At 51.7% G+C, this 22,803-nt stretch overlaps 1 protein-coding gene across 12 annotated transcripts in view; it reads right to left on the bottom strand.

The window, feature by feature from the left end:
* The window catches only part of SSBP3 (single stranded DNA binding protein 3), a 179,228-nt gene that overhangs the window by 44,251 nt on the left and 112,174 nt on the right, over positions 1-22,803 (bottom strand). For all 12 annotated transcript variants that reach the window (XM_031004649.3, XM_031004657.3, XM_031004660.3 and 9 more), the window contains one exon: positions 9,910-9,999. In XM_031004649.3, coding sequence (XP_030860509.1) covers positions 9,910-9,999 — 90 coding nt within the window. The remainder of the gene's footprint in view (positions 1-9,909; positions 10,000-22,803) is intronic.

The following is a 22,803-nucleotide window of genomic DNA, read 5'->3' as shown; positions in this document are numbered from 1 at the left end:
CACACTGCCAGTCAAGTGCAGGGCCATCGTGCTCCAAAGACCCTGTTCACAGCCACTCTGCGGCCTCCCTGACGCCGAGCTGGGTGCCCTCCCAACCCCATGCCTGTGCTGCATACAGACCTGGCACTTCATGAAGGGTGTGCCCCTCTACCCCACCATGTCCCCAGTCTCTTTCCCACCATTTGGTCTTGAGCAAGAAACAAGAGACGGGGCTTTTCTTTCTTTTCTTTTTCTTTTTTTTTTTTTTTTTTGAGATAGAGTCTTGCTCTGTCCTCTAGGCTGGCATGCAATGGTGTGATTTCAGCTCATTGCAACCTCTGCCTCCTGGGTTCAAGCGATTCTCCTGCCTCAGCCTCCCGAGTAGATGGGATTCCAGTCGCGTGCCACCATGCCTGGCTAATTTTTCTATTTTCAATACAGATGAGGTTTCACCATGTTGGTCAGGCTGGTCTCGAACTCCCGACCTCAGGTGATCTGCCCATGTTGACCTCCAAAGTGCTGGGATTATAGGCGTGAGCCACCATGCCTGGTCTGAGATGGGGCTTTTCTGAGAGAAAAGTTTACAGGATCACAGGTGGGCCTGGCCTAGGAGCTTCATGGATTCTAAGGCCCTCTTTGGGAGAGGAAGTGTTTCAGGGACAGGTTGCCTGGGAGTTAACTTAGGCAGAAACAGGACATGAACCTGACCCCATACTGTGGTTCCCTGCACTTAGAACAGTGCCTCACACTGAGCTAGATGCTGGAATGGCCTCTGACCCCCAGGGCAGTGCCTGGGCCCAGAGCCCAGCCCAGACTCCCCTGAAGGGGAGGTTCCTCCCACTGTGGCATGAGCTTACTCAGGGGGTCTATCCTGATCCATGTCATGCCGAGGCGTGTTATTACAGGATTCTGCTGGAATTCTCTTCCTCAAACCTCTTCTGCTACAAGGGCTAAGGAATTTGACCTTTTTTTTAAAAAAAAAAAAAAAAAGGAGAAAAACCTCAGTACAATTTGCTGAGAAGGTAGGTGGGGACAGGAGCAAGACAGTCCACCCCTCAGTCAGCTATGAAGAGACAAAACAAAAATACCCTCCAGCCCCGCAGGGGTCTCCACTCCCATCCCCCTGTGAGGGACAGAAGGACCTCGTGGGGGCAGAGGGAGCAGCCACGGTGCCATGCTGGGAAAACTGCCGACCTGCGGCAGAGCAGCTTCCAGGCACAGGGAAAAATCACTCCATTCTAAGAAAATGCAAAGTAAAAACTCAGGTCCAAAGGAGAAAGGATAAACCAGCCCAAGCTCTTAATAAGCATGACGTGAAGGCAGCTACTGACACCCATCCTTCCAGTATCAGATCCACAGAAGCCAGAGATTCGGGAGTCAGTTTACACCCCAGTGAGGGCTTCGCCAGGAGCAGCAGCAAGAACACAGCCCAGGCCTCCCAAGTCCAAGAGGCCAGAGACTCCTTCCCCCTTCCCTCCCTCAAAAGGTTGAAGAGAGGAGTGAGAGTCCCATCCCACACTTGGGAGGCCAGGAGGATGTGGTGTGTAGCCCACCTGGGCTCTGTAGCATGGGGTTGGCTCTGCGTTAGGGGGCAGTCAAGGCCCAAGCAGCTGCTGGGTGCTTTGTTACCGAGCAAATCTCCCAGGCGCTGCCTGCTGATGCATAGCTAACTGGGCAGCAGACATTGATTTATGTTCAACTTTCCATTTCATCAGTGAGAGTTACGGCACTACATGTGGAGTTCACGTTTTTCAGAGGGGGAGGGAGAGGCGGCTCAAGTGTGCAGACACAAACATATCCGCATATGTGCACACAGGCATGCGTGCACACAGGCACGCACACAAGTCAGGGCCACAACTTCTTTTCCTATTTAAGAGGGAGGGCGATTGAGCTGAGCCAGCCGCCGCCGAGGCAGCCTGGCACGTCAGGAGTAACCTTTTGTCCACTGTTGCTAGGAGCCCCAGTGCCGGTCATCTGCCACTAGGCAGACGTTAGGCACCAGGCTGGCTGCCGGGCAGGGAAGGGAGCACAGCCTGACCTTTGCAGGGGTGGTGCTGGCAAGCAAAAAAAGGCTTTCTTCCCTCTCCTCTGCCCCAGGCCTCTTTTCACTGGCCAGGAGATTGCGGAGGGCAGGACCAGCCCAGACCCATGTGCTTCCAAGTGGCCAGCACCCCCCACTGGACAGAGGAGCAAGCTAAGGCCAAGAGAGGGAAGGCTGACTCCCCGAGGACACACAGGAATTTGGCAGCAGGGCTGGTATCCCAGAGTGTCCCACTCCCAGGATAGGGGGCTTCATCACAGTAACTAGAGGAGGGGCTGCCGCTCCCAGAGCCAAGTCAGTTTGGAACAGGTGGGGCCTGGGGGTGGGGAAGAGCAGTGGTTCCCCACCTCCAACTGTGGCCTGGAGCCCAGCAGTTGGGGCGCCCCGCCTCCTCTCTAATCCTTCTCAGCAGGGGTGACCCTGCCTTCTGTCAGTCTGGAGGCGGACAGCAGGGCGGAGGAGCTGGAGGGGGTGGTGCTTCTGTCCCCTGGAGGAGCGAACACATCCACCCCTGACACAGCACCTCTGTCCTCTTCCCCAGTACGAGGCTGCATCTATCAGACAGACTCCCCCACCTGCAGGGAAGCAGACAGGGCCAGGCGAGGCCCAGAATGGGGAGGGGGTTTTATTTCCCCACAGACAGGCAGTTATCAAGAAGCTGCGGATCCCACTGCCCCACCCAGGCCTGTCTTCCTGAGCAACTGGCCAATTTGAGCCTCAGTTTCTCATCTATACAGTGGGAATGCTATTGGTTCTTAGGACTATCTCATAGAATCAAATGAAATCACAGCAGGGAACAGCTTTTCTAAATTGGAGAGTGCTTCCACCAGCAACTATTAACAGAAGAGGGTGTCAGACAGTTCTACTCTCAGGCCTGAGAGCACTGGCTGGGGTGGGTGGGGAGGGCTAGGCTGGGCAGCCCCAGGTAAGGGGTCTGTTGAGACAGCAGGCACCAGCCTTGGCTTCTCACCGCCACACCTGCCTCCTGCCCCCAACCTATGTGGGCAGTAAGCTGGGCCTCCTTTAGGCTCCAACATCCACTAGAGGACACCAGTCACAGGCAGGAAAGCTGCCCTCAGTCTCACCCAGCTGCCACTCCTGCTCGGGCCATGGCCACCTCCAGAGGGGACCGCAGCTGGACTCCACACTGGCCAGCCGGCCAAGGGCCCAGCCCCTCCAGGCCATGGAACCTCTTCCTGGGATCGCGTTGCTCCCCTTATTAGGAACCTTTCATGGCTCTCCCCAACTTTAAGTCCTTCCTGTGTCTATTCCTGGCTCCATCCCCACACCCCAGCCTGCAGTCCAGGCCCCTGCCACCCCAAACTTGCCCCATCACATCACATCCTGGCACAGGCTCCCTCTCGCCTGGCACACTCCCCCACCTCTATTCACTGCCAATTGCCTCCTCCTCCTCAGCCCAAATGTCACCCCCTCGGAGAGGCTTCCCCAGACAAGCCATACTGGCTGTGCCCTGTGCCTGGCCCCAACGGTATTCTTCCTGTCAACCTCTCCAGCGTGGCACTCAGTCACTGCCTGCCCCCTCCACCAGACTATGAGCCCCTTGAGGGCAGGGTCCGTGGCTGCCTCTTGGGTGGCTGACAGGTCCCTGCCCTTACACACCACGTCTGACCGAGGGGCTAAGGGACGACCAAGCAAGCCTGTCCGGGTCTCACATGATGGGGACTCAGCTCCTTCCCTTGCCCTGCCTTCACTTCACCATCTGTCAGATGGGTGGGGACCCCAGCGCCCCGCCACCAAGCTTCCACTAGTAACAGGCTTTGGAAACCAAAAGCAAACAAGGTGGTTTAATTCTTCCCAAGTCTCCCCTTGTCACAAACTTGTCTTCGTCAGCAAAGAGAGGCCTTTCCTGCTGCAGCAGCTTTCTGGCAGGAGGAATGTCCGCTCCCTCTGCTGGCTCCTGCTTCCCGCTGGAGAGCAGGGCAGGAAATGGACAGCATTTGGCTCAGCTTTTGGGAACTGCCCCAGTTGCTGCCAGGGGTATGTTCTCATTTACTGGGCTTTGACCCTCCCTGTGAACACATCACCCACCCCACAGCTCACAGTGCCCAAGGCTCTCCACTGGGCATCTTGCCACTGCTTAGTTACCACCACTGTCAAACAGCTCACCACTTCATCATTAATTTGGCAGATGACAGAAATGTCTTCCATACAATGATTCAAATCGGCTTCCCTTTTCTCTCAAGGACTTGGAATGTGGGGCTGAGAGCTCACAGGGGCACGTCTGAGTACATGGCAGGTTCTCCATAACAGAACTTCAGATACTTCAAGACAGCCATCAGAGCCCTCAGGAGGCTGCCCTTCTCCCAGAGAAACCCCAGCTACTTCTGCAGGACATGAGGAAAGATTTTGGGTCATGCATGTTTCTCTCCCCTCTTATTGTCTGGGTCATATCTCCGGCTCTTGGGCTACACACATTGTTTGCTCTTTCTCGTTCTCTCCCCATAACCAATGGGAAGAGTTCTCTAGGAACCTCAACATCTTTCTAAGCCTGGTGGGCCTGGCTGGCAGGAATGAGGACTCAATGGAAAGGGGATGTGTCAAATACTCCCTACTATCCTTCACCAAGGTGGAAAGTCCCTACTATCCTTCACCAAGGTGGCAAGTATCTAGATGTTCAAAGCAGGATGAGCTAAGCTTTTGGCAACAGGAGCTGGGACCCCTCCTCCAGGACTTTTCCAGAGAAGGCAGTCTTTAACCCTGTGACCTCTGCTGGGTCTCTGTCACACAGCATCCATCATCAAGATGGTCAGCTACTTCCTGGCCAGGCGTGGTGGCTCAGGCCTGTAATCCCAGCCTGAGGAGGCTGAGGTGGGCGGATCACTTAAGGTCAGGAGTTCGAGACCGGCCTGGCCAGCATGGTGAAACCCCATCTCTACTAAAAATACAAAAATTAGCCGGGCATGGTGGTGAGCGCCTGTAATCCCAGCTACTCAGGAGGCTTTGGCAGGAGAATCACTTGAACCCGGGAGGCGGAGGTTGCAGTAAGCCGAGATCGCCACTGCCCTCCAGCCTGGGTGACAGAGTGAGACTCTGTCTCAAAAAAAAAAAAAAAAAAAAAAAGGGTCAGCTAGTTTCTGAGCATTGGCCACAGTGCTCAAGTCCCCATCTCCACGAAGCCACTGGAACAACTGCAGAGTAACTGTTGTGGAACACAGATCTGGCCAAGACATTATCCAGCCCAGAGTGCTGCCCTGGCTTCCCACTGCCCACCGGATCAAGCCCACACTCAACAAGGTCTTTCAACAATTGCCCGGCAACCTCTCCAGCCTCATCTCCCGCTGAGCACCTGTCAACCACCTCATTCTAGACACCATCTCAGCCAGGGCTGCACTGCCTCCAGGAATGCCCTCCTGATTTCTCAGCTTGGCAGGCAGGCCTCTCCTGTGTCCTGCCACAGGGGATGGGTTACCTGTCAGTCTCTCTGCTAGGCTGGCTGCTCCTGTGGGCAGACTATGGTTGATTCAGTTCGAGCCTGGAACCAAGCCCCATGCCTTGCATATCAGAGACGGTCAATGACAGTCATAACCACAGTCCTTTCTCCTTCTGTGACTTCATTTCCCCATCTATAAATGAGAAGCTTGGACTACATCAGGGATGGCAAAGAGGATATGTACCACCACCGACACATTCACGTTCATGGTAGACATTGCCAGTCACTATCTGTTGAGCCTGGACACACAGCTTCAGAATCATTCTCACAGTGTTCTCAGCAGCCACCACACATCAAGCAGAGCTGGCATTTGAATGGGGACTTATTTGCTACTTCTTTAGATAAGAGTTATGGTTTCTCTATCTCCTTTCGGTCTCTCCCTCCTTTTATCTAATTCTCTACTCTCTCTGCTTCCGCCATCCAATCAGATGTGTATCTACATTTGGACTTTGGAGTGTTTGTGGAAGAGCACCCCATGAGGAACCAGGAAAGCTGGGTTTAGACTCTGATTACAGCCCCTGGTTAACTTGGGGCAAGTCATTCACCTTTCTGAGTCTCACTTTCCCAATCTGCATGCCTTCTCTGCAGAAACACTGTGATGAAAATGAAAGTAAGTTGCATGTTTAAAAACACTATGTAACTGAAAACAACTATTGGAATTTAAAAACAAAACAAGAAGAAAAACAGCCTGTACCCAATGCTCAGTTCTCTATGACCCCTGCCCTCTTGTGAGTCCCGTTTTGGACTTAGAAATCCTTACTGGACAGTGCCCTCCTTAGGACCACCTTAGGGCCAAGGAACTTAGAAATTCTTACTGGACAGTGTCCCCCTTAAGGACCAAGGAACTAGGGAACCCACCCCGATCAGTGAGGCTGGCCAAAGCCAAGCTGGGTTTGCCAGATGTGCAGCCCAACCGAGCTAAGCTGCGTGGAAAAAAAAAAAAATGCCACTGCTTGATTATGTAAAATCCAACTGGATCCAAAGCAGAAAATCAAAGTTGGAAGGGCCCTCAGAGACCACCTGGTCCAGCCTGCTCCATCTACTGGTGAGAAAACTAGGGTCCAGAGATGGGGAGCAACTTGCCCAAGGTCACTCAGCAAGTATGCGGCCAAGTCCTCTCTGTCCTTCCCTGCTGCAAAACACCAGAACACCACTCCTGAACTCCCAGGCTGGCTTCCTGTTAGGCCCTCCCTGATCAGAATGTTGGATCTAGTGCTTTGGGGCTGCCTGGGCTCCTGTCCTGTAATGTGAGCAATACAAATAAACTCAGTTCAAACATTTACTAGGTCCTTAGTATATGCCAGGTGCTGGGGATGCCAATATTAGGGCATTTTTTTTTTTAAAGGTGAGGTGTGGTCAGGTCAGTTTCCAAGCCATCTCCCTGCCAGCCCTTAACTTGCTACCAGAGACATCTCATGCCACGGGACCAGACAGGTACTGCCCGCCTTGGAAACCTGGACATGGAAGAAGAGAAAGCTGATGGCCAACCCTCAGTGTGGATGGCCAAAACTTCTGACCCCAGGAGCTGAAGCCTGGCAGTCAGAGGCCTGCAGAAGCAAGGCCCTGTGTTGCTTACCGAGGGGCTGGGATGGAGGTGGGCAGCTGCTCTCTCCCACCCAACCCTGGAGGCCTCGGGCTTCTACATTTAGGACCAGCTAGGGGTGAAGTCCTGACCTGAAAACTGGGCTGGCCACCCTAGGCCAGGGTCTGGCCATAGCTGGCTCAGCCATCCCAAGCCGACTCCCTGGTGCAAAGCCTTTCTGCAGTAGAGCTTCCTACCCAGGCCTCGGCCAAGCAGGGGAAGGAGTGCAATTGTTGGTAACAGATAAAATCCTCGATACCATCTCTATTTCCCTTCTAATATCAGAGTGGCCGGCTGCAATACTAGTGAGGGGCAGGGCCAGCAATCAATAGCTAATATTCCTGTTGTAAGCAGGCCTACTCCGGAAATGGGCAGCCAGTACCTCCTTCCAGAGAGATACCCTTTCCCCTTGGCAGTGTCCCAGCCTGAGCAGTTCAGCATCATGGCCAGGAAGGCCCAGGCCAGGTACCTGGCCTAGCCCATCCCCCTGCATCTGACTGATGGGGAAATGATGCTGGGAAGTAAGAGAAAGGAATCACCCAACGTCACCCAGGAAGCAGAGAGGCCAAGACATTGCTCTCTGCTGTCTACTGGATGACCATGTCAGCTCTTGATGGCTCGCTGTGCCTGGGAAAACAGAGGTGACCTCAAGTCAAGAAGGTCCAAAAGTTACCTCTGTTTGATGGTGGCTAGTAATGGCTAAATAAGGACAGGAATCAGTCTTGGCTTTCTGACCACACACCCCAAACGTCACAGGGGAGGGCCCAAGAAGTATGTCTGGAATTAGGCCTTAGCCATGGACGATTATACCAAAGCAGGAAGTTGGGAGCTGCCCACATATCAGGCAGACCTGAGCCTTGTCCTAGACCCAGGCCAAAATAGAAGCCAATGGCCTATTTTTAAAACATACAACTGGGTATTGTCTACCTCTTTCTACCACAGTGGTCTAATCTGCACCGGACACCCAGATGCCGGCAAGCAGCCTCAATCAGGATGCACACAGATGAAGCATGGTACCTCGGTGGGTCCACCAGACACAGAAGCCACACCTGCACTGTATCAAGAACATCCATGGCCTGTGAGTCTAGAAAGAATTCCCAACTGGACAGAACGCCAGTGGGAAAGGCCCGCTGATGGGTGCAGGGCGCCATCTGCAGCAGCCAGGAAGATGCCTGCCTTGGTGAGGATGAACCTCTCACACGCTGGCCCCTTGGATTTCCTCCCTGGGAGAAGGACAGCAGCCCCTCTGGCTACTGCCTTTCTTGGGTCCATGAGTTTCCAGTATTTTAAGGTCTAACTCTCAACCCATCTTCAATATGTCTGCAGCCTTGCCCCAAGCTGAGACCCTAGCAATGCCTGGTCCAGTCCAACCTGGAGCTCACACACCTATTTCTGGGGCTACACTCATCTCCGCCCCTTGGACAAGGCTCCAGTTTTGGCAGTGTTCTGGGAATGCATACAGATCCACATGTGGCCATCCAGTGCCCCGGATGGCCATCCTGCATCCCTCTCTCTCCTCCCACCACCATCATGTGACCTACCACTTCTGTTTTTGGGGAACACCTGAATTTCACTGCCGTCCTTCTTAGCTGGTGAGCAGCATGTCCCAGCCCTCTTCTCTCAGGAGTTAATACCAACCGAAATACAAAATCTTGCCAACTAGAATCATCTTCCAGGTCATCTCTCACCTAGAGGGAAACCCCTTTAACATCCCTAGGAGACGTTTGTCAGGTCTTTGCTTAGATGCCTCTAGGGCCAGAGAGCCCCCTGCCTTGATGTGGTGTGAGCACAGGTGCCAAATTCTGGCCTATACCAAGCAAAAGTGTCCTTGGACTTTGCCTCACTGGTCCTAGTTCTGAATTCTAGGGCTGCGCAGAGGAAATTTCTGCCTCCTTTTCCACACAACAGCTCTTTCCATGTTCTTATCTGGGAGTGCCAATCTTTCAAAAGGTGTGGAGAACTCGGGCGGATTCTCAAACTCAGCTGCCGACAGGCTTGAAAGAACGAGAGATGTTATGATCGAGAGTGTCATCATAAAAGTTCCTTACAGCCCTGCACGCTGTACCTCTCTAAGATGGCATTCCCCAGTCTCAAGTTGGCTTAAATCACATGAACCGCCGAGGAGAAGGTAGAGACAGAGGAGGCGGCGCAGAGAGGGTGGCAGCCGCGCCCAACCTGGCAAAACAGAAAGCCCAATTTCACACACCCCAGAAAAAGCCGAACAAGGTGTCTCTTGGAGAAGGCCAGACTCTCGACCCACGTGGGATCTGTTCCTGCCTGTGGCGGGCAGAGCACGGGCACAGATGCTTGTGGGATGCTGTCTGTGATCACACTCGGAAAAAATCAAGTGGTTAACCAGAGGGAAAGGATTCTGAGACCTGCCAGGATGGTGGGTTTTTGTGTTTTTTTAAGATTACGCCTAAGGTTTGTCGTTTGGACAAGTAAAGTAAACAATGACAACAGCAGCAGCAACAAAACAGAAACAAAGAACAATTTACTGATTTTTTTTAAAGCCTTTTGTTAAAAGAAAGCTCCACAGTGGCCTGGAAGTAGCCCCCACCACCTCCCTGGCCAGGGGCAGACTGTGTCGCGCCTACGAAGCTGGCATGAAGAAAGCAAACTCCAGCAGAAGTGCAGGCAATGCAGGAGGTTTCTGCTTTCCCATCTTTTTCTCCCTCTCAGCTTTTAGAAGGACTGTTGAAAGGGATGGGAAGGGAAGGATTTGAACCAGCATAAAGCAACTGTATTTAGACCATGGCAAACTGAGCTACTTACTTCTCTCCCACCCTCCCACCTGCCCAGGGCCTCAGCCTGGAATACAAGGTGGAGCACAAGACCCACGGGCCCCGCACGTACCTGAAAGAAACCTGGCGGGATGGGGCCTCCCGGCATCCCATCATTGGGGGGAATGTTGCCAAGCACAGGGCTCGGGGCAGCTGCTGCACTCTGTGGAGACAACAAGGCAGAGAGTTAGTGGCCAAGCCCACAACCAGAGACACAGAGTTCTGAGCCCTGGACTTGGCTCTCCCTGTCTGTCCACATTCCCCGTGGACCTTCCTCACAGGCCACTTTCTACTTAAAGCCCTCCTAGCATCCCAGGGAAGTGTCATGTTCCCACTGACAGGACACAAGTAGGGCTTATACACTCAGACCTGGACTCAATTCCCAGGTGCGGCCCCCACTGAGCAAGCAACAAATTCCGAGGCTCTTTGTCCTCATCTCTAAAATGGGAGGGCCGGGTGTGGTGGCTCACAACTAAAATCCCAGCACTTTTGGGAGGTTGAGGCTGGAGAATCGCTTGAGCCCAGGAGTTCGAGACCGGCGCGGGCAACATAGGGAGACCCCGTCTCTACAAAAAATAAAAAATTAGCTGGGTGCAGTGGCATACGCCTGCAGTTCCACTTACTCGGGAGGTTGAGGTCGGAGGATCGCTTGAGCCCAAAAGGTTCAGCCCTATCTCAAATAATAATAATAATAATTATAATAAAAAAATGGGGGGACAATGTCCACCATTCAGGGAGGTTGCAAGGACAGCCTGAGACAAAGTGCCAAAGGTACTTCCTGTGGTGCAGAGCAGGGGTGCATGGCCAATGTGCTGCTCCTGGCATTATATGGCCCCGGGCCATGTCTGCCCAGCTACTCTGAGAAGCTCTTGGCAGGCCAGTGATTTATAAATTTCTGTGCCCTCTGCAAGCGGCTGGCATGTCATATAGAGCAAAAGATCAATAAATATCCATGACTCAATGAATAAATGAACAGACCAACTGGGAAACACTGCTGGAGAGGGTGACGGAGGGCAGAGCGTGTTCTTGGCCCTGCAGGGTCCTAGGTGTCTCATGAGAGAGAGGGGCCTCGCGAAGTGGGGGGACCGTCATTCCTTTTCTCTTTAAACACTGCTGTTCTGGCATTTGCCTGGTATATCTGCCTCAACAAATGCCTCCCAGGGGTGAGCAGACATTGCTCTCCCCAGCCTGGCCTCCTTCCAAAGGATCTGTGTGCAACCTATTCAGGTGGTCGGCGCATCTGTGCCTGGCCCCGTGCTCACACAGGCAGGGGCGAGGCTGACACATCTGGACCCCAGCCCTGAGGAAGCCACAGGTCTGACAGTCCTACCTGGAACCGGGCCCTGCTCCTTCCCACTGATTCTAGGCCTTCAGGGGCTCCTTCTACAGGAAGCCCACCTCCAACGCTGGTGGTCCCCAAACCCCACCATGACTGAGAAAGTGAAACTTCTCATCAATCATCTTGGTCATCAATCATCTCCCAGGGTTCTGATTCTCTGGAAGAGGAATGAGCCCCTTGGGGTCAGGAAACAGAACGCCTCTTTTCCTCTTAGAAACACAGCCTCCCATCACCACCTTCAAGAAGTCACTCTCTTTCCTTTCATTGGCAGTAAAATAGGAACCAGAGGCTGGGCGTGGTGGCTCACTCCTATAACCCCAACACTTTGGGAGGCCAAGGTGGGCGGATCACCTGAGGTCAGGAGTTTGAGACCAGCCTGGCCAAAATGGCAAAACCCCATCTCAACTAAAAATACAAAAATTAGCTGGATGTGGTGGTGGGTGCCTGCAATCCCAGCTACTCGGGAGGCTGAGGCAGGAGAATTCACTTGAACTCAGGAGGCAGAGGTTGCAGTGAGCCAAGATTGCACCACTGCACTCCAGCCTGGATGACAAAAGCAAAACTCCCCATCTCATAAAAAAAAAAAAAAAAAAGGAACCAGAACCTCTAACTTCCAACTTTGATGAAAGGAAATGAGGTAATGTGCAAATCTCACTAATACACTGCATGCAACAAAATGAACAAACAGACCTGGGAACAAATGCACCTGGTTTTCAGCACTGTCACCTCTATTAAGTGGGATGACTGTGGGCAAGCCACTCGGACTTTCTGAATTTGCTTCCTGTAAAAAATGAGATAGCTGTTGTCCCACATCCTCACCAGGGTTGTGGGGGATAAAGTGACAGAATGGGCTGTGTTTTGTAAGCTGGGACAGCTCTGTGAATCTAGAAACAAAGAAGTACAGGGCATACAGTGGGTGTTGAGCAGACCCCAGATGTAGAGAATGGGCAAGCCGCATGTTACTTTTCAAAATGATTCTGCCTACAGAAAAATAGCCCTCTCTGCAAGAGCTATCCTGCTAACCATCCTGCAGTGTGTACAAGTTTCAAGCATCTCCAAAAATTAGGATTGTAGATCTCCCCATCCCCCAGGTCTGAGGTCACAGGCCCCTGCCTTGCCCCTGCCTCTCCCCTGCCCGGCACTATCTGAGATGGGGCCTCGTGAGGGAATCGCCAGCTTATCCATTAGCTGCATTACTGTTGGCTGCATTACTGTTTTTCTGTGGTCAGTGGTTCTGTGAAAATGGCAATTTTGTGATTAACAGCCAACAATTACTCCTCAGCAGCAAGAGCAAAGAACTTTTTTTAAAAATGGGGTAAGGTAAACATCCATCTACATTTTCTTCAGGTTCTTTCAGAGACTGGTGTTACATTTAACAATTTCATTCTTCTTATGTACCATTATTTAACCACTTTTTTTTTTTTTTTTTTTTTTTTTTTTTTTAAGACACAGGGTCTTACTATGTTGCCCAGGCTGGTTTCATGTGATCCTCCCACCTCAGCTTCCCAAAGTGCTGGAATTACAGGCATGAGCCACCACCTCCCGCCTATTAACCGATGAAATAACAGGCATTAAATCTCAGTGTCTGCTAATGTGGCAGTTAGTATCCCTTTGGTATTTGGTATTCTGAGTTACCTCTTAGGTCATTACCTTTTGAAATGGTTTGCATTGGCCACTTGTAGATCTAATTTTATGGCATATCATTCATGTCCTTTGCTATTTGGGTATTTGATTTTTTATATATTGAGGATCTAGACTAAGGGTAAGTTATAATTTTTTTTAAAAAAATTAAAATTATTATTATTATAATTAGAGACCTAGTCCCCAGGCTGGAGTGCAGTGGCCCGATCATTGCTTACTATGGCCCCAAACTCCTAGGCTCAAGGGATCCTCCTGCCTCAGCCTCTCAGGTAGCTGGGAATACATGTGCACACCACCATACCCAGCTAATTTTTAAAATTTTTTCTAGAGATTAGGTCTCACTATGTTGCCCAGGCTGGTCTTGAACTCCTGCCCTCAAGCAATCCTGCCACCTCAGCCCCCAAAAGTGCTAGCATTACAAGTGTGAACCATCGTGTCTGGCCTAAAAAAAAAATTAAATGAAAACTTGAACCTACAAGTACTTTGTCGCCTTATTTATGAGGCTCTTCACTCTAAGATGTTTTCCTATGAGATCAGGAGTGAGTCAATGGTTCTAGGAACTGAAGGCAGTGGATGGTCCACAGTTCTTTGAATGCAATGGCCAGGGTCACCATGGTTCTAGTAAATGCACGGTGTAATACTCTGAAATGTGGGGTGGAAGATGGAGTTTTGCTGTTCTCCAATGAAGGAGGACAAAAAACCAAGACCATGTTAGCATTGACTAAGGGGCAGGAAGCTGAGGAGACGCCTTTATCATTTAAAGCTTCTCAAGCAGCAAAACTAAGTCGTCCTGCAGTGCTTAAATTTGTGCCTTGAATTTTGATAGTTATTGCTGTTCTTCTTTGATTATGAAGCAAACACGTGCTCATAACAAAAAACTTTAAAAAGGGCAGAAAAGTATGAAGAAAACGAAAAGCAGCAACCAGTGGTATAGGGCAACAAAAGAGTTAAGAGGTTGGGAAAGGCTCAGAAATAACTTGCTCACAAAATCTAAACCAAGGTACCCTCCCCCCAACCACATCTATGAACATTACGCTGAATCCCTGCACCAACCCTCCTGCAGCTCAACGGCAGCAGGGGCTGTTTCTCCCGTCTCTGAGACCCAGCACAAAGTGAGGCATACAGCAGGTATATTAGCAGGATCTACAGCACAACGTGAGGCATACAGCAGGTGTATTAGCAGGATCTAGAATACGGGTAAGTTATACTTTTTTAAAAAAAAACTTCAAAATTATTATTATTATAATTAGAGACCTGGTCCCCAGGCTGGAGTGCAGTGGCCCAATCATGATTACTACGTGTATAATTCAGAGACCTGCTCAAAGCTGACCGTCCAGAGCCAGGCCTTTCCAGACTGCTAGGAATCGGCCTCCCTCTGTGGTTTCCAACTTTGAGCTGGAGCTCCATTAAGGCGCTCAGCAAAGCGTCTCATGAGTTTTCCCTAACAACACAAAACCAAAACCCCTGAAAACCCCCATTATTCACTGAGGCCTACAGCATGCCAGGGCTGCGGTGGGTGCATGGGCTAGAAGTCCCCCATGGAAGAAGAGAGAAAAGAACACTGGATTCAGAAGCTAGAGATCTCCCAGCTGGGAGCCCACGGACAGGCCCCTTTCTCATTCTGGGACTCAGTTTCCCCATGTATCCACTGATGGTGTTAGAGGAGATGACCACTAAGGCTCTTCTTCCAAGCTGCTCTCCCCAGCTAAGTCTACACACCAAGGGGAGCTAGGTCTGGAAACAGCAGCTCTTCCATGAACAGGACAGCAACCCTCTTTCCAGGGCACCTGGGTTTTAACTCTTCTCTGTTCATTATAGGCCATTTTGTGATCAAAGATTAAACACTACCGAGAGACCTGTTATCTGAGCCCACAGATAACAGTGGGTGACATTTGGGTTCTAACTGCCCAGGCCTTCCTTCCTCACCAATGCTTATCCACTTTTTGGACTCAAGAAAGCCAACTCAAACCACCCATGCAGTTTGGTAACATGCACTTTAAACAACAACAACAAAAACAACAAATAAAGCTAATTTAAAATCTTTTCTAAACAGCAAACAGGCCTTAAACAGGGTGATGCGGCCCATTCCAGCCAGGTGCCTCCTCTAAACCTACAGTCAACTTGAAAAGCCCGAGGTGCTTTCCCAGAGCACTGCCTGAAGTTTGCCGTTCACAGCCAGGGAGACTTGCGAAGAGGACTGATCCCACAGCTCCCTCTCTAAAGAGTAGGGTTTCTTGACGATCCCAGGATGGGTACACAGCCATGGGGCTCAGGGACTGCCCCTGCCTCTGCCCTATCCATGCTCCAACGGGACAGACGCATGCCACTGCAACCAGAGATCCCCAGCAATCCCACTCCGTAAGGACACCTGAAAACCTCTCACTAGCCCTGCAATCCCACTCCATAAGGACACCTGAAAACCTCACCACCAGTCCCACCCTAGGAGATGGATATTCCCCCTCTAGCCTCCAGGGTGGAGAAGCAGGGTTCAAACAGGGGGCCTCAGAGCGGTGCTTCCAAGAGAAAGTGCCTTGGAAGCCAGGCTAAGGAATAGAACTTTCTGCTCTGGGCAATGGCGGAGCCGGGGGACATCTACTGCCACACCTCACCCTGTGCCAGGCATAGGGACCTTTCATGCTCACTCAACAAATCCCAATGCCACCAGAATACCCCAAATTCCAGGAGCAAGTGGACTTGACGAGTCCCCACATTCCCAGAGGCCTCTCATCCCACCCTGAGAGAGAAGCATCTCAGAGTAGGCAACAGTGTTCATGCTTTTCCTTCAAGAAGCAATGGTCCGGGGGCATTCCCTTCAAGATACTATCTTCTGGCCTCATTTCAAGAACCCCAGCTATCCTCACTCACAAACTAGCCTAAGACCCCCGCTCCAACCCTCTCTTTAAAATTAGTTCTAGGCACAGGAAGCTCCTGGAAAACTGAATAAAAACAAATGCTCAGAGGGAAATGTGGGACTCCTGCCAGGTCGGCCAACCCCTCCTGACTGATTTACAAGGCTGCAAAATGGTACTTTGTTCTGCAAATCCCCTCCCCTCCTTGCCCCGCCCTAATACTCAGGCCTTGGCGTGCAGCAGCTTGGGGGCCACATGCAGAACCACATGTGCAGACGACTTCCTTGACTGAAACTCAACACAGGCTGCGTGGCCCAGGGCCCAAAACACCAGGGGGTGGGAGGTGTGTGCTGAGGGTGGAGCCATGTGCTCAAAGCTGGGAAATGGAGGTCACTCAGGGGAGCTTGGGGCACTCCTGTGATGACTACATACAGAGGGCAAGTGAGACAGGAAGCCTCCAAGTGACGCCTGTCTGGTGGCCTGGGGAAGGAGGGAGGGAGGGATGCTGGCACTGGTTTCAGCAAGACAGGGGCTTCTGTGCAAACTATGGAGTAACCCGGGTCCTTCTGGGGCCAGGTTTCCCAGAGGGAATTTCAGCAGCAACAACAAACTAAAGATATAAATCAGGAATGGAAGCGACTGGGGGAATGTCATCAGATGGAAAGGCCAAGACAGACAGAACTGGGGTTCAAAGAAGGGAAGGGGACAGGAAGAGGATTCCTGGTTTCATATGCAGACCACAGAACAGAATCAGTTTTGGAGAACAGGGGCTCTAATTGTGCAGCTTAGAGAAAACAGAGCTGTTGCTACGTGAAGAGGCAGAACCAGCCGACGTTAAAAATAGGTTTGGATGACACACAGGAGTGACACAAGATCCCTGCCTTCAAATAGTCAGGGGGCCATTGTGTGGGAGGAGGGATGGATGTGTCTCCCGGCACCAATGGACGGCCCTGGGTCCAACAGTAGATGCCCCAAGCTACAAAAAGCTTCTTGGCTGCCTCAGAAGGGGGTGGGCTGTGATAATTTGGGGTCGCTCCCAGCGGAGACATGGCACAAACCATATTAAAAAAGGATTGCCATAGGACCCACCACCGCCTGGGCCTGGGGATTATTAAGACAAAAGAGTCCTGCACTGAGGGTCCCACGATCAGGATTCCAGCTCTGGCGGCAAACCACCTACTGTGTGATCTGATCAGGCCTTCCTGTCCCGGGCCCTGGACTCCACACAAGGCAGCTGATGTCCTGCTGCTCCAGTGATACTGTGGATGTCCAAGGAGCTCTTCAGCAAGCGACCTGAAAAGGGCCATGTATAGACAACAAAAGCCTCAACCTGTCAGGGCCAGGCCATCAGACCCAAATGAGGGTGGTCTTGATACCTGAGCTTATTTTACTAAGTCCCAGCTCATGTCTGCCACCTGGGTATGACCCTGGAATGCAAGAAGGGCTGGAGAAGTGACTGCATTTTCATTTTGATCCCATACATCAGCAGGGGGGGTGGGGGGGGGGGGTAGTATTTATTCCCCAACATCGCTGGGAAGATGTCATTTCTGTTTTCCTGGTGAGGAAACTGAAGCACAGAGAGGTGTACTATCTCAAGGTCAGGCAGCTAAGTGGCTCTAACATTAGTCCCTCTGTGCCTCCACCTTTTATCTTGGGTTCAAAAAACAAAACCACAGTCCACTCTGGGAGGCCAAGGTGGGTGGATCACAAGGTCAGGAGATCGAGACCATCCTGGCTAACATGTGAAACCAAGTCTCTACTAAAAATACCAAAAAAAATCAGCTGGGTGTGGTGGCGGGTGCCTGTAGTCCCAGCTACTCAGGAGGCTGAGGCAGGAGACTGGCGTGAACCCAGAAGGCGGAGCTTGCAGTGAGCCGAGATCGTGCCACTGCACTCCAGCCTGGGCGACAGAGCTAGACTCTGTCTCAAAAAAAAAAAAAAAAAGTAATGTCCCACCCACCCCTGTAGTTCCCAGGAAGAGTTCTGTGTGCTTTGACTCTTATGAAAAGAAATAGCCGGCACTTCATTAAACACATGAGAGAAGCACAATCCATTCCCGTGTTTGAGACTGTCTATATGTTTTTGTGCTTCCCCAAGTAGGCTGACCTTCTAGCTCTGCTCTTTCTGACAAATACTTCAATGAGTTGCCATTCACCAAGGGGTGTGTATGTGTGTGTGTATGTGTGTGCACACACATGTGTGTCAAGCAATGCAAGATCCCACTGAAGAGTCTGTTGGATCTAACCGGCAAATTACCCTGGGAGGAGGAGAAACAAGGTGGGGGGTGGGGTGGGGGGCTGTAAAAAGGTGACAAGTGCTTTTTACACGTCGGATGCATCAGCAAACACTTGCTTCTGGGGCCACCCAGACTGCGCTGTGCTCACCAGAGCAGATGACAGGTTGCAGGTCTGCCCCGCAGGTCAGGAGGATGCAAGGAGTTGTGGTGACAGAGAACTGAGGGACAGGCAAGGTGCTCTGGGCAGGCGCTGTGAGCGGGGATTAGGGGGATCAGGGAGGCTTTGTGGAAGAGATGGTACTTGAGCCGGGGCCTTAAAGGACGGCAGGACTCGAGGATGCAGGAGGTGATACAGGGGTGAGAGATTATGCTGTCATTTTAACCCTCCCTGGGTACAGGGCCTCCTGACAGCCTCTCCTTAGAGAGCAAATCCCTCTAGGACGCCACCCGCCCCCTGCACCATCTCCAGGGTAGGGGGTGGGTGTGGGGCTTGTTCGCTTTCCCTCCCCCAGGATAAGGGGGCTCCCCCACAGGAGAGGAGCCAGCCACCTAGTCAGAGAAGGCTCACTGTCCCCAGGCGGTCCCTTGTGACCCAGCTCATGGTGTGGCTCATCCAGTCTCTCTCCCTCCATCCTTCCAACAATCCACAGTCACTACCAGAACTCAGAGGCTCTGAGGAGTAAAGGGACTTGTCCAAGGTCACATGGCTGGAAATGGGCAGAACCAGAAGTCAAGCCCAGATCTGCTAAAACCATAGCTCCAGCTCTTGGCCACACCTCAGCTTCTCTGATACAAATTTCAGAATCGACACTTAAAAGTGGTCACCTGGAAACAGGTCAGGGCCCAGTCCTTCCATTCACCAGGGGCCAAGTCCTCAGGCACCTCACTTTACCTTCTGCACCCCTCATCATTTGCTAAGGAAGGGAGCCCCCTAACCTCTGTGGGGGGCATAGGGAACTTAAACATGACCCTTAGGTAAGGTGCCCAGCCAGACTCAGCCAAGGTAAGGGTTCAGCAACCGGCGGCCCAGAGCCAGAGACACAGCTCCAGGTAAAGGACCATGTGCTGACGTCCTAAGATTCCCTGACCACAGCAGGCTGGGGATGGGGAGACAAAAAGGGGCTGAAAGCTGTGGAAAGACTTGGTCTTCTGAGAAGGGGCCTCTCTCTTCTTAGTGGCCACCTTAGGAGGAAGTAAATTCCCTGGGCTGGGAAGTCTGAGGCCACCATACTGCCGGGCCCTGCCCATTCATCCCAGGAAGCACCTGGCTTCTTCTGGGGACTGGATCAAAGGTTACTGTTTGGTAAGAGGTGGAGCCCCATGTATTTAATAATTAGTACCTGGTGAGGGAGTGGATCCCAGCCAGTGCACCCTCCTCCACAGGCAGACACCTCCCAGCTGGGCCCCATGGCACAGGACACAGGTCCCAGGCATGTGCATGCAAGACAAGGAAGATTAAGGGCTAGAGGTTCCCCCTAGATGAACACTGCAGAGTGGATCAACAGCTCGGTATTTGTACAACGTTGATTTTCTTCTTAAAGAGAAATGAGCTTCAGGCCCTAGTTTACACCATTAGCAAAACACACACACATGCACACACACACACATTTCCCACTGTCTTAAAGGAGCTACTTACAACCACAAACATGTCATAGTAGGCCAGTGACAGCTCCTTAACAAGAACACTGGCAGTTGCTTCTGCAAAGTGGAAAATTCCCTGGCGTGGACCCGCGCACACGCTCAGTTCCAATGACAACTTAATCCTGCCAGGACCGAGGTGTGCAGAGAACAGAAAACCACCCGCTTCTAGAAACTTTTTTTTTTTTAAGTTTAAAATAAATCATTAAAGGCAGGGCCCTCAGAACATCTTTCAAGGATGGGAGCCCACACTCTCCTCAGTGAGCATCAAATTTAGTGGGGACCAATTCACTTTCCCTTACCTCCTCCTCTGCTGTGACAGGACAAAATGTACACAGTCTGACAAGTTCACCCGGGTCCCCCAATGTCAGGGAAGGGGCGCATAATTCAAACCCAACACTGCCTCTTCTGTGTAAATGAACAGTCGGGAGTCCTTGAGCTCCTTGGCCAGGAGGGAAGGCAGTGAGCAGTGGACCACCGTGGTCTGCACAGCCACCCCAGCGCACAGTTGCCACACGGGTTCGGCGCTGAGCAGATGCCGTCTAAGCCTTTAAAGCATGCACTAATTGCGCTAATTTAGCTAACAGTCTCTGTTTCGTCCCCCACTCTGAGTCAACCAGCGTCCTTTGGTACTGCTGGAGAGATGCAAGCTGTTGGCTTTAGTGTTATTTTGTCAGCCATTAAACGATTCATCAGAGTCATTAATTGATTTATTACTGCTGCCTGCTCAGAGGGTTTAGCAAATAAAGAATGATGTAGGTCACAAAGCAAAGGAAATTGGACCCAACAACACTACGAGGCGCTGGGCACTTAGAGTGTCTGCTGCTGTCCATTCAGGCAGCCCTCCACGCCCAGCTGTCAGGCAAGCAATAGCATAGATGGTTCTCCTGCCTGAAATCCAGGTGCGAGCCCGCATCCTGCTCAGGCACCAGTGCTGCCAATGGGGAACCTTGTCTGGAGCCCCTGGAAGGCTGCTCTTGGGCACCTGCTAGATACAGCTGAGAAGGAAGGGAGAGAGGCCCACACTGACCCCCTTACCCACTAGGTGGGTGCTGAGTAGCAATGGCTGGGCCTGCAGCTGGGCCCTCCAGTGCTCTAGGAAGCCAAGGACAGACCCTTCAGCCAAGACTCTACTCCCCTGGAGGTGACAAGCTCCAGCTAGGCCCTCCCTCTTTCTCCCCTGCACTGCCTAAGGGAGTGGGAGGAATGCAACAGTTGGTGCATGCCAGGAAATGGCAGTCCTGGGATTCAAACCCAGGTCTACCTGACTTCAACATCCACAATTAATTCCCCCCTACCAAATTCTTCAGACTGACACAAGAGAGGACTATAGCTTGGCCTTAACGAAAACCCTGACAGAAACTAGCTAGGTAACCAAAAGCAAGGCAACCCCTTCCCTTCTCAGAGCCCCAGATGCCTCATGTACAAATGACAGGGTGGGTGAGCCCCGAAGCTACAGGAAGGGATGAGAGTCCAGGCCATGTCCTCTACGGCCCCAGCTGCCCTGGCCACTGTGAAGCCTCATGTCAGTTCCCCCAAGAACACTCCTGTGTTGTGAGCGAGGCCCTGCACAAGCCCTCTGAGGTCCCCTGCTGCCCTTCAAACCCCAGACTCCAGGGCGCAGGTCCAGGAAGGTTTGTCGCACTCAGACCAGACAGCAGTGACCCTCATCCCACCCCAATCCCAGCCCTCAGGGCTCTGAACAAATGAGAGGGAGTGGTGCCAAAGCAAGGGAATGCTAAATGCCTCCAACAGGAGAATTCACCAGGTCATGGATTCCATGTGTGTGTGCACACGCGTGTGTGTATGTACATGTGTCTGTCTCTGGGGCAGGAAGGGTAATATCTCTGGTACCTGATACCCCTAGGAACCAAAAACAGCCATTCTAGATAACTCAAATTCTGGCATCACAGTTATCAGCCCCTCCACGAGGCATCACATCCCCACCCTGCCAAGTGGCCTTCTAGAACAGAGCCTGGCATGCTTTCAGAGGAGACTCTTGGAGGATGGTGACTGGATGGTTTGCTCCAAAAGTAATACAGAGGGGATGAAGAGATGGTTCAGGTACCCACCAAGAACCAACCTGCTTCTGACCAAGACACAGCCCCAGCCTGCGACCCCGGTCTGTGGCCTGCTAAAGTCTGGTGGGAGCCACAAAGCTAAAGGGCAAGGTGGGGCTGCCACTTCGGAGCTCACTACAGATTATTTGTTGGGCATCTACCAGGTGCACACAGCAGGGCTTTCTTGTTTGCACCCACCAAGAAGAGGGCCAGAGCACCCAAGAACACACACATCGCTTAGGATCCCGGTGAGAGATCTGCTAAGGGGGTGGGGCCTAGGAGGATCGGAGGCACGCCGGCTGGTCAGAGGCTTCTGAAGGGACATGGGAGTTCATCTACTGAGAATTCTGACCCAAACTCAGCTTCTGAAACAAACACGGGACTTCTCATAGAGGTGGTCCATCTCCTACTCATGCCACCCATAGATATGGTATTGAAAACACAAAGGAAGGTCTTCACGAAACATTTATTGGGGTCCCATTCAGAGAAGAATAACCTATTATTACTTACACATATTTAGTACCTAGTACCAGCTTACAAAGGCCTTTCTTTCACACGTATTTCCTTGATGAATACAGCAACCACCCTCTGCACAGGCAGGCTCCTCTCTCTGCAACACTCTTCTCCTCTCTACTCAGGCCTGGGTGATACCCTTTCGTCCTTTATGTGTTTCTCAGCACAGTGTTTGTCACACCTGACGGTTAATTCCTTATTAAATTAGCCAGCTATCTTCCAGGGATGGGAGCAGGAATGGTGTGCACAGCACAGGGAAGATGCTGGCTCAGTAAATATTTTTTGGATAAATAAAATTCTTGCAGAAATCCTGCTTTTCGGCCAGGCATGGTGGCTCTTGCCTGTAATCCCAGCACTCTGAGAGGCTGAGGTGGGTGGATTACCTGAGGTCAGGAGTTTGAGACCACCCTGACCAACATGGTGAAACCCCAATCTCTACTAAAAATACAAAAAAAATTAGCCAGGCGTGGTGGTGGGCGCCTGTAATCCCAGCTACTCAGGAGGCTGAAGTGGGAGAATCCCTTGAACCCGGGAGGCGGAGGTTGCAGTGAGCCGAGATCACGCCACTGCACTCCAGCTGGGGTGACAGAGTGAGACTCCATCTCAAAAAAAAAAAGAAAGAAAGAAAGAAAAGAAAAAAGAAATCCTGCTTTTCAAGAGTAGTCACCGAATCTAAAAGGTCAAACTCTAA

The sequence above is a fragment of the Gorilla gorilla genome, chromosome 1 (assembly GCF_029281585.2).
Source record: "Gorilla gorilla gorilla isolate KB3781 chromosome 1, NHGRI_mGorGor1-v2.1_pri, whole genome shotgun sequence".
NCBI classification, from domain to species: Eukaryota; Metazoa; Chordata; class Mammalia; order Primates; family Hominidae; genus Gorilla; species Gorilla gorilla.
This window is presented reverse-complemented; position numbering and strand designations above follow the sequence as displayed.